General features: G+C 36.0%; 2 protein-coding genes across 4 annotated transcripts in view; one reads left to right on the forward strand and one right to left on the reverse strand.

Moving 5' to 3' along the window:
- The window catches only part of LOC132988029 (organic cation/carnitine transporter 2-like), a 61,825-nt gene that overhangs the window by 16,608 nt on the left and 30,780 nt on the right, over nt 1-14,437 (reverse strand). Inside the window, exon 1 of one of the 2 annotated variants that reach the window (XM_061055114.1) lies at nt 14,088-14,239. The exons of the other annotated variant lie outside the window; for it this stretch is intronic. The gene's annotated coding sequence lies outside the window, so the exon portion shown is untranslated. Of the gene's footprint in view, nt 1-14,087; nt 14,240-14,437 lie in introns of those variants that run through there. 2 annotated transcript variants of the gene reach the window in all.
- On the forward strand, nt 326-6,305 carry LOC132988027 (uncharacterized). 2 transcript variants are annotated; one of them, XM_061055106.1, is made up of 6 exons: nt 326-1,074; nt 1,281-1,342; nt 2,075-2,407; nt 4,441-4,761; nt 5,450-5,563; nt 5,805-6,305. In XM_061055106.1, the coding sequence occupies exons 2-6, from the start codon at nt 1,288-1,290 to the stop codon at nt 5,891-5,893; spliced, it is 912 nt and encodes a 303-aa protein (XP_060911089.1). In that variant the 5' UTR covers nt 326-1,074; nt 1,281-1,287; the 3' UTR covers nt 5,894-6,305. The 2 variants fall into 2 exon arrangements, with proteins under 2 accessions (XP_060911089.1, XP_060911088.1); XM_061055105.1 differs by having other exon boundaries at nt 328-1,074; nt 5,796-6,305.

Here is a 14,437-nt window from a genome sequence, read left to right on the forward strand (position 1 = left end):
GTTAACCATGTGGTTTCTTCAACTTTCACTCAGGAGCAAAAATCAGCCTTTAAATCTTAAAGAATAAATGATTTGACAATTATCATGATAATTATCGACATGTCCATATCGCCCAACCCTTTTTTAACAATATCACACTCTCTCATACAGCGGTACAGTATGACCATGACCACACAAATAGTTATAGCTCGGCCCAGAAGCATTTAACATCAAAGATCGATAAATGAATGCGCTAAACTAAAGCCTGTCTTGGCTCATACTCAACCTTGAGGACTCAGGTTGAGGTAGGACTCTGACTTTTCCTTCGTGACTCAGACTTGAGTCTCTACTCGGACTTGGGGACTAGACTACAACACTGCTTTTTTGTAACTTGGAACTTATAGGTACATAAAGTGTTTAATTCATGTTGGCATATTAGAAATAAAAGTCATTATTTAAAAAAATATATTCTAAGCCATTTATGCGCATGTGGCTGTTAAGAGTAACCAGCATCTAAATGTATGACCTCAAAGGTTAAACAGCTACTTCAATAAATACTGTGTGACATTATTGCTAAACAATAGTTACTACATGCACAGTATAATTTAGTATATGTGTGAAATATCAAACAAAAGACCTTTGGTTGGTATACCGACGACCAGAAGAAGAGCTGTGGCCGATTATAGACATTGGTTTATTGTTGCTGCCTACGTACCAGTTCCCACATTTTGGGTTACATGATGTTGTAAAGACATTTGAAAACAGATCAATGTACTGTAGCTTTGTTCTAAACTGTTCAGACACTGCTTCACAATTGAAAAACTACGATTACAACAATTGGTCTCAAGTAATCTCATATATAAAATGTTCTTTGTATTTTGTTAACTGGCAATTTGTGGGTAAGCACTTCTAAAAACACTTCCTTGAATCATATGAGATCACAAGAAGAAGACGAGAAGAGTTTTCACCAGCCCTCAGTCAAAAAAACGGTCAGTCTAAAATAACCTCAGCGTGAGACATCACACCTCTGTCAAGCGAGTATATCACGACATATGATTGAAATATTTTTGAGCTGAGATTGGTGAAAGAAAGCGGGTAGGTTTACTACATTTTTATTATTTAAAATGTATGAAGTCCTCTTAAATCTGAGGATGTCTTTTTTTTCTAAAATAGTTAAAAAACTCAATGCAATAGACAAACTTTACTGTAACATTTCATTTTAGATTTGATGTGCAACTGTCTAAATAATTTGATAATTAAAAGTAGAATTTTAATTACATTGAATGTATATTATACAACAGAAAGAAAATGAAACACTTCTACGTGATCATCACAGCTCTGGCAGCAACAGCTCTGGCACAAGGTACACTACAGTTTTAAAGTGTGTTACTGCTAAATTCCACCAGATGCGTGTTCTGTCCGTCTCCGCTCCGCCACGGCAGCAGAGCTGATAGCTTTTTACTTTAGTCAATGTGTGTGCGTCTCAGCTCTGTCCTGGCTCCAGCAGTCCAGAGTCTTCTGCAAGGCTTCTATTTGTGCCGGATTAAGGCGCATCAATTTCAACACAATGACCTTATGTTTAATAAGAGTGTTTATACAGTTTTTTATGGCATACTGTATATCATATTATCTCACGCTGTTCTGCATGATACTGTAAATACGGCGGTAACTCCTTGGTCTCAGGACTCCAACTGTCCGTCGGCGCTGCTCCGTGAGGCTCTCTGATAAAGCTGCCTGCGAGTGTCGACTGGCGAGGGAGCACAGAGCCGTACCCGAGTGGAGTAGACATGCAATGCACACATATCTGGTGGCAGTTCTGTGTTATAGTCTGTTATTCTGTAAATTTTTTTAAAAATATTTGATCAAAGAGAAAGAACGTTTACCATAATAATCAATTTAGAAGTCTAGTTTAATAGTTAATCATTTAGCCATCAAGTTACTGGTTAAATTAAAGTATACAGTATGACTAAGGCAGCAGTATACATTTAAAACATATTTGGATTTAATGACAAAATGCTTTAACCTTCTTGCTTTACAAAGTTTTGCAACTGAAGTAAGACACTATTGTTAAAGATTTTTTGTTTGTTGATTTCAGGCTCTATTGAATGTAATTTCACTGAAGCTACTGGAACTCAGCAATGTTATGGAGCGGTGGGACAACTGTTGGTTTTTCACCTGCCAAACACTGCAGATAGAGATGTAAGGTTGACGAAAGACAAGAAATATATGATTTTAAAATCATACACAAATCAGATAGAGAGTCTACATAAGGAATACGTCAATCACAGCAATCAGACTGAACTTTTCACCAAGGGAAGACTTGAATTGGGAAAAGCAACAAAGAAACACTCTGGAGACTACATGTTGGAAGAATATAGTGTAAATGGGAATTTCATAAGAAAAGTAAATGTGCACGTAGAAATTGAAGGTAAGTTAAATTGTATTTCAGTGTGTGACACTGATATGTCTTTATGTTATTGAAAGATCCTGTTCGACAGGAATCATTGTACGTGTTAAAAAATAAAGATGTAATGGTCACTTGCAGGAAAAAAGATGCAATCGTTTTTTAATTATGTATGTCTATATAGAGTATTGCTCTAGTGCAGGGATGTCAAACATACGGCCCGCAGGCCGTGTCCAGCCCGACAGCAGGTTTCATCCAGCTCGTGAGACGTTTTGGGAAGAAGGGGGAAATCTATTGAATGTATTGTATTTATGATATTTTCTATAAATTAAATATTTTTAATATTTATTTTCCCCAAATAGTAATAAAAACCCATTTAGAATTAGCAACGTAAAAGGGTAATATGATGATACAAAAATGAATTGAACGGGGCATTTAAACTTTATTCTCAGCAGGGACTAACATAAAATGACAAGTGAGCTGCTCCTGCGTTACATTAATCAGGAAACAGCCTGAACAAAAAGAGAGAGGTGACAGAATGCAGGTTTTCAAGACAGATCGGAGGAGCAGCATTTCTTTAGTTTTATTTGCTCACAATTTGCCAGAATTGTTTCAGAGCTAAGGGACTTAACCAAAGGCGCACAGAGGTCCGCTGGTTAGTCGCGCAGAGCAGCGCTAAAATGCTTCCTTGAATTGCGCAAAGAGCTAGCACAGATTCATGGCACATAAAAAGTAGGGGACAGAGTTAGATTAAGATAGTATGGACACGTAGAAGAACGGACTGCCAGGGCTCATATTTATCTCTTTTCACTGTACTCTGTTTATTAATGCACTGATTCCAGGGCAGGTAAATCTGTATCAATGTTTCTTTAACCTTGAACAGCAAAATTAAAAAATAATCTAATAATCTCAAAGACATTTATACAAAACCTAAATATTGTTGTTTTCTTCTGTATTGTGGAACATTTAATTATTTCAATGTGCCAACATGCAGTTTGCAATGCCAGAGTTTACCCCTCTGCTTAATGTAATTTTACATTGTATGCGGTTGCATGCAGTTTTCTATACAAGTACCTTATTTTGTCTTTTTTTCTAATCATTCAGCAGACAATATATCCATGTGTTGAGTTATAGTCATATCTGCAAAATTAGTCCGGCCCACAGGAGGTCTCATTTGCACAAATCTGGCCCCCGACCCAATAGGACTTTGACACCCCTGCTCTAGTGTTTGAGCCAACCAGCACCCCATGTTCTTCAAACTTTTAATAAAAGGTCTCTTTATTCTTAGATTTTATTTTAGCTGAAAGTACAAATTCAACATTTTTTTATTTTATTGTTATAGTTTGAGAAGGTAAAGAGAGAGACGGAGAATAATGACAGAGAGGTTAATAAATGTTTTACAATCAACCAAAGACTTCCACTTCTAAGGCCATTTGACTACCAGAAGACAAAAGGACATAAACATAATGTATGCATGTTATTAGCATGAGGATCCTGATGCAAAATTATATCAAAGACGTGCACATTCAGCAACTGTAGGCAGTTAATACGCTGAGTTAGTATGTTTGCATATATTATGATTTGTTATCTTCATCTGCCAGCATGACATTATATGTTTAAATATTTTTCCTAAACAAAAAGGTTTCAATTTGGTCAATTGATTTCTCTTTTGGGGGAAGGGTCCGAAACCTCTCCAAATCCAGGAATTCTTCTTTAGCCTATGATTAACCATTTCACAAAGTTTTCCATAATCTGGTTTACAGCACCACAACCAAAACTAAGTAGTTCTGGAGGTGACACTTTGTATATAACACCCATTAATTTACATTCCCTATTGTCTACATTGTGTTCTATTTCCTTTGGGTTTAATCCTTATTTGCTACAAAATAGTTACAAAATATTCATGAAACTTAAAAGATTTTTTCAGGAGTTAGTTTAACCATTAAAATAGAGATTTAAAAAAGCTATAGCTCCAAAAAGAATAAAAAGTTGAGGTTATTCTGCCCTGTATTTTGTACTGTAGGTACTTAACATGTTTCTTTGTGTTTGTCTTCCAGCTCCAGTGTCAAAGCCAGCTGTTTCTCAGATGTGTTCGTCAGAACAGATCAACATCGGCTGCTCCTCTGAGGGAGATGGAGTGGAGTTCCGTCTGACTTTAGATGGAAACTTACTCATGCAGACAAAAGACAACAGCCAGTTCCTGAACAGCAGTAGAGTTAACATACAATCTCTGACAGGGACTAGAACTACACAAGACGAACCCAGTCTTAAACATGTTACCATCAGCTTAAAGGGTCAGCTGGCTGGAAGCTTAATGTGTATTGTTTGGAACAATGTGAGCAAAGAAGAAACAGTTGTTCAACTGAAAATCTGCAAAGGTACAGTAGTTGACGATCCTACTAAAATCCTCATTTTGACTGTTCTTCAACTTTGTCTAAACAAAACCAATCGACTATCAAATTCTTGTAGTAAAAAAAATAGTTATTAACTTTCATTTGACAACAAGTTTGAAGAACATAGGGTGCTGGTTTAGCTCAGTCAGTAGAGCAGGCGTCCCATGCACTGAGGCCACTGTCCTTGTAGCAGGATCAACAACAAATCCTGACAGTATGTGGAGCATGCCATGTCTGTAAAGCTCTTTAATAAAGGTGACCAGTTAAATAAAATCAGATTCAAATTAGAAAAATCAAATTAGATTAGATTAGATTTGTAGATTTAAATGATAACTACACATTACCTTAAACTGTAAATCTATCTTGAACACTCGGAGGAAGGAGTAAATATTCGACAGACATCTTTCTGGCTTTACAAATCAATCAATCAATTTTTATTTGTATAGCGTCAACTCATAACAAGTGTTATCGCGAGGCACTTTACAAAAAGCAGGTAAAAATACCTTACTCATTGTTATGTTACAAAAAGCAAGTAAAAGATCTTACTTAATGCTATATTACAAAGACCCGGCTTCATCCATCATGAACACTTTAGCAAAGCAGCAAAAGTTACAATGACTTGTCAATGTAAATGCCATCCTCTAATTTTGTTTGATATGTTTATATTTTTCAGGTATTTCCTTCCTTGTTGTGTCTGTGGCTGTTACAGCAAGCTTTTTGGCTGTCCTCCTGGGATGTATTTTAATCATTCTCCGTAAAAACCAAACACCCTCAGCTGTTAATGAGGGTGAGTCTAAGATTTTTTTTTTCTCATGTCCTCGTCTTTCTAAATAAGAAATGCAACATTAAGTAAGGTTATCATTGCTTGAATTATTGTTCTTCCACTTTTCATTTTGGATTTGCTCTACATCAATTTGACATAATGGAATCTAAAGACTACCTTTAGAAAAGTAGAATGATGTCCTCTGTGTTAATTTACTAATCAAAAGCCCTCCCATTTCCCCTCTCTCTCTTTTGAGATGTTACAGAGAACCCTGAAGATGACGTTATCTACACCGATGTAAGAATAATACAAAACACAAGGACAACTGAACCCAACTCGCAGATTTCTACATAATCTTCTCCTAAAGAAGGGATCAAGCATCAGTCCAAGAATGTAACAAGTAATCTTTTTCTTTTCTGGCTTGGGCTGGCAAGAGGAGAATAATTTTGGCCAATTAATTCATGCCATGAAACCTCATCTACTTCTGTAATCTATGATCGTATCTGTATGGACTATTTTTCAATTCAATTAGATTCAAATACATTTATTAATCCGTTAGGAACAGTGCACATTTTACAGTTAATACTTTTGATTCTTTTTAAAATTGTGCTTCTTTGATTGATTTTAGCATTTAGTTTCCTTATATAACATTTCTATGATTGTATTATTGTAATTATATGGCAGCTTAAGCAAATTTGTGAAACATGTATGAAAATGTTGTCTGTTGTTTGTTTTTAAGTAAAATACAGTATATTTCTTAAATGGATTATGTTCTCTTTTTCATATAAAAGAGCAAACAAATTTAAAAAAATGAAAACAAATAAGACAACGCTAAAGGTTACAACGTGACTGAGGCCAAGTATGCATGAGAATGATCCTGATTTTCATTTTCAAAAAAGTTCCCTATTTAGACAACATTTTGATTTTAACAGCTGTTCACATGGCATCCTCAAAAACGACTGAAAACATTGTAGTATACATGCCAGACCAGTAATTGGCGTTGTGACTTTCTAATGAAACAATCGCATGCACACATGCTCTTCCTTCTTCAGAGCAGTGGGTGTAAACATAGAGAAAAGGCAAACTCACACACGTTTGAGGTGGGGTTGCTACTCGAAGTGACCCTGAACTACAAACAGTTAAATATTACTTACATTTCTAAAAAAAAGTAGACTGGGAGTGAGCAGCAAAAACAGAATTCGGGATTTGGCCATTGTTGTTGAGTTGCACTTAATCATATGGTAACAGCAACGCGCATGATGTGCGTAAGGTTACCGTTTTTGGGCAGAAAAGCAGTTTGCCAGTTTAAACAGTCAGAGACGCTACCGTTTCCAAAAGTTTGCACTCTTTTGAGGCAACCAAAACACTGCGTAAAGGAACAATCAATACACAACAAAAGGTAGCCATTTATGGATGAAACTGATGTTGTGTAAACATGACCTTAAATAAGTAGGATCTACTTTAAGTGGAATATTGGTTTGTCATCTTGAATATTATTTGGAGTGTTATTTGACAAGATTTAAAAATATTTCAATAAGGTTTCCTCATGCAAAACAAAACAAAGCATATTTGTTTTACATTTTTATTTTACAGTGTGAGAAAAAAAGAGTCTTTTTGACATTGCTTTGTTCTTCAAGATGGGTATAAGATTTAGCAATGAGACTTGTCACTACTTGAGGGTGGGACCATGTAGTGTCAATGTGCTTTACATATATATGGTTTGATCATTTTGGAGGCTGCATATGAGAGACGATGTGCTTGCTTTATTTTTGTCTTGACTTTCAGGGATTTACTTTGTGTGCAGTAATGTGACGGTTTCTTGAAGAACCATGCTGAAATGATTTGTAAAATACATATGCTTTCCTTAAGTAAAGGAAACAAAGCACTGTTTTAGTAATGGTTATAAGATTTAGCAATGAGACTAGTCATTATTTGAGAGATGGACTATGTAGGGTCAATATGCTTTTTATAGTAGCTGTTTCTTTACAGTGATGTTTTGTATAATAAATATTAACCTTTTCATTATATTCTTCTGTTGATTTCCTTGTATTGACTTTGAAAAGTGTAGCTCACTCGTGACATCTAGTGGATCATGTGGATCTTGCAGGTGCTTACTAAATTACTTTAAGTACACACTGTATGAATTTGTCAACCACAAGATGGAGCCAACAGTCCTCACGTCACCACTTGATGATCATCAAACTTAACTTTTAAAGGCTTTATATGCGATTTTTTGATCCAGCAGATGTCGCCCTTGAGCACCAGCATGAAACCAAAACAAGTCGCGGTGCATTGTGGGTTAGCATGCTAATGCTAGCGATCTTTATTATGCTCGTATCTTCACACTGCATGTAAATTTACCCGAAATAAGCGTGATCTAGAAACACAGTTAAGCAGTGAGTGCAGTATGTTATTCTTCTTTTCTCTAGTCCCTCAATTAAACAACTTTTATTCGCGAGGGGAGGAGTCAGCTGTCGGGCCGGTTATGTCAACATACAGAAAAAAAACTCTGAAAACATCACAGACAGTGGGACTCGGGTGTTACACCCATTGTAGACAGTCATTACTCACTCAGGTATTTTCAGAGGATATACTTGATTTATATTATATTTAAGTGTCAAAAATCGCATATAAAGCATTTAATCTATTAAGTTAAATCCTCACTGATGCATCTGTCTGGAGGCATAAGGCCTCCTGGTGTATATTTTCATGATGAGAAAAGAAAAACGGTGGGGGGAAAAATCAAGTTATCAGTTTGCTTTATTGTCATGGTAAATAAGCTTAATGTTGACTGCAGTGGGAACACCAAGGGACACTTAATAATTTTCTCAACAATTTCAAATGAGGCACCACCCTCAGCGCCCACCGCAACAGAGCATTAAAAGAGCAGGTTTTTAAATGTCAGTCTCCAACAGTTAAATATGACATAACCTGAGAAAGTTTAGTGATGGGTTTAAGCAAAACATTGAAGAGAGATAGGAAGTGTTTTTTTTTATTATCTCCTTGACAGTGAAAATAGTTAGTGTGAAAGTAAGCTGTGGTTTTTAGTTGTCGTTCTATCACGTGGTTTGAGTTTTTAATTACCCGAGTTGCTTGTAAGAATGGTTTGAGCTGCAGCAGTTTCCTTGTTGAATATATTGATGAGTTTGAAATCAAGTATTTTTCATACTGTGTGAAAACCAGGAAGTGTTAGTGTCTTCATGTGTTCTTTGCAGAAAAAAGGCTTATGATATAACGTAAGATATTAACGGCCAAAATTAACAAGTTTATAGCCTGGTTCAAAAAAACGTTTATAGCCTTGGTCAAAAGGCTAAAAACCCACCTCGGCTCCAGCTCTTACGGCCCTGACACACCAACAGGCGGCAGAGAACTAGTGGCGACAAAGGCCGCCTATGGCGTCGCCTCAAGTCGCTTTTTGTCTAGGCCAAAAAGTAGCAGAACACACCGCAAAGACTACAGCCGACGGCCAACCAAAAAATCTGCAGTGTTTAAATAAAAAAATAAAAATAAAATCTGATACATTCTTTTTACGGTTCAAACAATCAGTCTCAATCCAAGTAATCTCATATTAAATGTTCTTTGTATTTGGTAATTGGCAATTAGTGGGTAACCACATTGAAAAACACTTCCTTGAATCTAATCATATGACATCACAAGAACACAAGAATAGTTTTAACCAGCCCTCTATCAAAATACTCGTCAGTCTGAAGAGTGAGACATCACACCACTGAGTACGACAATGTATGATTGAAATATTTGGAGCTTTAGATTGGTGAAAGAAAGAAGGTAGGTTTACTACATTATTATTTTAAAAGAAAATGTTTTTTAATGCAATTTAATAGATAACAACAAATTAAAAACTTCAGTGTATGGTTCGTTTTAGATTTGATCTTTAAGCGTGTAAATAATGTCACTGTTTCCCACAGAATGACAAGATACCTGGGCAGTGGAGTACACCCGGGTGGGGGGTTGCAGGGGAACACTGTACTTTTTTTTTCCCTTACTCTTCTCTCAGGGTATATTTTTTTAATCAGATTTGTATTTATTTATATGTATTTTTTTGCAACAAACAACTTTAATCTGCTCAATATATCCAAGCACACCCACAGACACAAACACCAAGGGGTACGCCTCGTGTTTTGAAAAGTTCCAATCGTTATTTATAGGAGTTCAGCACAGAATTAGCAGCAGGCAGCTGTACATCAACATTTTTAAAACGAAGCCATGAGAAGCTTCAGTTTTGATAGGAGCATGGTGCATTTACAAGAGGGATGTACGGACAGTGGACCTTATCGCTCCCTCTCTCTCTCTATCTGCTGATGTGATTCTGCTCTCTTGGTTTTGCTGCGTCTTATCTCTCTGCTGGAGTCTAGAGGGATTTGTTTTTTAAACAGGAGTTTTGCTATGTTGCACGGAGCCGTGAGTTCCATTGCATGCCTGCACTCTCTTGCACATGCTCTCTCTCTCTCTCGCGCGCGCGCGCACTCAGCAATTTTAGGAATAAATGACAAATTAAATAAAAACAGGTCGGAAATATACTTGTGCAGCCATGAATTTACTTGGGCGGCCCGTCCAGGTATCATCTTTGTGTGGGAAACACTGAATGTGATGATTTTAAGTAGGATTTTAATCACATTTAATTTATGTCAGACAACAGAAAGAATATGAAATCCATCTACGTGATCATCACAGCTCTGGCATCAACAGCTCTGGCAACAACAGCTCTGACACAAGGTACACTCTAGTTTAAAAGTGTGTTACAACTAAATTCTGCAAGATGCATGTTCCGTCCATCCTAAAAGTAATCAATTTAGAAGCGCAGATAAATTTAACTTCAAGTTACTGGCTAAATTAAAGTACACATACATTAAAGGCAGAGTTGGTAATTTTCTCCGGATACACTTTTTAAGATTTTGGTTGAAATTTTCTTTGGGTCCTGACAGAAATTAATAATTAATGTGCTCTGACCAATTGATGAAGAAATCATTCCTCCCTGCTTGTTCTCTACTCCTTGAGTGCACTAGCCCACACTCAAAGCGTCACTGATGAGAGCGAGTTTAACTGTGAGTTTGTCGTTGGCCGTTGTAAAATAGTCTCTTTTTTTTTTTTGTACATGCATTAAAATAAAGATAAAGATTACTTAGCGCTAAATGAGACATGAGACGACAAAGTAGTTTCTACACAATGCAAGGGATTAGCTGAGGTCCGCTTCTGAAGCAATGGTGTTCGAAGATGTAAGTGAGCATGGCTTTTCAGGAAGCACAGAGGGGAGGGGGTGGGTATTGATGGAGCACTCAGAGCATGCTACTAAAATCATGCTAGTTGTTGAAAATTACCAACCATGCCTTTAAAGTATGACTAAGGAGCAATATATAAATATTCATATAAAATATGAAATATAATTTGATATGATGAAATGTTTTAACCATCTTGTTTTAAACACTTTTGCAACTGAAGTAAGACACCAATAAAAACAAAAAACATTATCAATGTTTTTCACACAAAGGCCATGTTGAAGACTTTTTGTTTGTTGATTTCAGGCTCTATTGAATGCAATTTCACTGAAGCTACTGGAACTCAGCAATGTTATGGAGCGGTGGGACAACTGCTGATTTTTCACCTGCCAAACACTGCAGATACAGATGTAAGGTTGACGAAAGACAAGACACGTATTATTTTAAAATGTAAAAAAAATCAGATAGAGACGCCACATGAGGAATATGGCAATCAGACTGAACTTTTCACCAAGGGAAGATTTGAATTGGGAAAAGCATTGAAGACACACTCCGGAGACTACATGTTGGAAGAATATAGTGGAAATGGGACTTTAATAAGAAAAGTAAATGTGCACGTAGAAATTGAAGGTAAGTTGAATTGTATTTAAGTGTCTGACACTGATATGTCTTATCAGTTATTAAAAGATCCTGTTTCACTGTGAATAAATGTACGTGTTAAAATAATCAAGATCTAATGGTCATTTGCAAGAAAAAATATGCAAATAGTTTTTAACTATATGTCTATAACAATTATTGCTGGACTTTATTATGGTTTGAGAAGGGAAAGAGAGACGGAGAATAATGACGGACAGGTAAAACATTTTTTAGTTAGTTAGTTGACTCTTTATGGTTTCGGAACTCTTTATATAACATGTTGTATTTCCATTTAGTTTACTCATGTATTGCTATATAAACTAGTTCTATATGATTTTATTATTTGTTTCCTCTGATTTATTTGGCAGGGACAGATCCAGTAGAGAGAATACAGAGAATAACATTTGAAGTTTGGAAATGAGAATGCTATGATTTACAGGATCAAATGCTTATTAAGGTCTAGGGAGACCTTTGTCCATACATAAATACAATTTCCAGAAGGTAACAATTAGAACTTTCTGTAGATGATTTTGGTCTGAACCCAAATTGTAATGGGTGCATAAAGTTATTTTTTTCCAGGTAGTGTGTTAATGTCTTGTTACAGCCTTCTCCAAAAATGTATTATAACAGGGAGGATGTTGATTGGCCGATAATTAACCCATTTGGTTTCTTGCTCCTGTCTTTATATAAAAAAATAGTTATAAAATATTCATGAAACTTAAAAGATTTTTTCAGGAATTAGTTTAACCATTAAAATAGGGATTTAAAAAAGCTATAGCTCCAAAAAGAATAAAACGTTTAGGTTATTCTGCCCTGTATTTTGTACTGTAGGTACTAACATGTTTCTTTGTGTTTGTCTTCCAGCTCCAGTGTCAAAGCCAGCTGTTTCTCAGATGTGTTCGTCAGAACAGATCAACATCAGCTGCTCCTCTGAGGGAGATGGAGTGGAGTTCCGTCTGACTTTAGACGGAAACTTACTCATGCAGACAAGAGACAACAGCCAGTTCCTGAACAGCAGTAGAGTTAACATACAATCTCTGACAGGGACTAGAACTACACAAGACAAACCCAGTCTTAAACATGTTACCATCAGCTTAAAGGGTCAGCTGGCTGGAAGCTTAATGTGTATTGTTTGGAACAATGTGAGCAAAGAAGAAACAGTTACTCAACTGAAAATCTGCAAAGGTACAGTAGTTGACGATCCTACAAAAATCCTCATTTTGACAGTTTTTTAACTTTGTCTAAATAAAACCAATCAAATATTAAATTCTTGAATTAAAACATTCAGTTATTAACTTTTATATGACAACAAGTTTGAAGAACAAGTTTGAAGGGTGCTGGTTTAGCTCAGTTAGTAGAGCAGGTGTCCCTAAAACAATAGTTATATTTAATCACACATTGATGTGATTGACATGATTCATTTCTTAAGGGTGGGGAGAAACTTCTGATACAGTGGTGAAATTTTGCTTTCAATGATAACTACATAACCGCTTAAACTGTTTGTAATGTAAATGCCATCATCTAATTTTGTTTGATCATTATTTTGATTTCTTAGTTCCTAAATTCCCTGCTGTGGCTGTGGGTGTCATAGCAAGCTTTCTGGTTGTCCTCCTCGTGGCTCTGAGCTGTGGTTTTCTCATTCTCCATATCATCCCGACACCCTCGGCTGTTAATGAGGGTGAGCCAAAGATTTTTTTTCTCATTCCCTCATCTTTCTTAATGAGGACTATAAGGACATTAAGTAAGGTTATCATTACTTGAATTAATGTTGTATTTGCTCTACATTAGTTTGATATCATGCCATGGGAATGATTTTGTAAAGACTTCCTTTAAAAAAAAAAAGTTTAAAAAGTAGACATGATGTCCTCTGAGTTCATTTACTAATCAAAAGCCCTCCCATTTCTCCTCTCTCTTTAGAAGTCGCAGAGAACCCTGAAGAGGAAATTGTCTACACACATGTAAGAACCGTACAAAACACAATGACAACATTTTAAAAGGGAAATAATTTGTTGTTCACAAGGCCTGTCTGATTTTCTCTTTTTCAGATTATTGCTCTTAAAAAAGCAAAAGTGTTTTAAATTAAAAAGTGATTTCATTCAATCAATTCACACCGTATGTTAACTCTGCCATAGGATGTACTATTTATTAAAGACACAAATTATGCAATAAGTCACTGTGCATAATGTTTAAGCTGACTACAGCATTCTTAAAACTGTCATAACCTCTGTTTATGATTAGCAAAAACAAGTATGTGTCAGATAAGCCTTGTCCAAAATATTTAACCACTTCCTGAGCTCCACCACAGAACACAAGAAGACCAGAATTATAAGCAGCCTACTGTCAGTATAACTATCAGTTGTAAGGTGAACTCACAATGAAGCCTCGAGTCATCAGTTTTTATACTGATGGTAATGAAACAGATAGGCACATCTGTCTATTATCATGCTCGCATTAGAGGTGTGATTTCTGAGCACTCTGTCATGCTCTCTCTCTCCCTCTCTCTCTCGTGCACATAGCAATTTTATGAATAAATGAAAATTTAAATAAAATGGTCGGAAATATACTCATATATCCCATCCCTTACATTTACACGTTTAACAATTTGGTCAGTTTCTAACTTTGTGAGTTATTTTGAAAGAAAAAAAAAAAAAGAAAAAAGGAGAAAAAAAGCCCATTACCTCTACTCTCCACCTGTCTCCTCTCCTTTCATTTCCCCTTTCCTCTCTCTCAAAAAAAAGTCAGCAGCGGTGGTCATATTATATTCCATAAAGCAAATTAATATAACGTTAGTTTCTAAAGAGATAAGATGGAGCCCTGTCCCCTCTTCTCTCAATTAATTTACTTTTTCCTCTCATAAAAAAAAGCGTAGGTCAAATTTCAGCAGTGCTGCACCTCCGCTAATAGATGCATATAGTGGAAACAGTGGTCATATGAAGAACACTCATCGCAGCTAGAAATAAATCCTTCAGTTGCCGGTTTCTTTTATAGAATAAAGCTGCAGTAACTCTTGAAAGTAGCAACAGTTTCT

The sequence above is a fragment of the Labrus mixtus genome, chromosome 14 (assembly GCF_963584025.1).
Source record: "Labrus mixtus chromosome 14, fLabMix1.1, whole genome shotgun sequence".
Taxonomy (NCBI): Eukaryota; Metazoa; Chordata; class Actinopteri; order Labriformes; family Labridae; genus Labrus; species Labrus mixtus.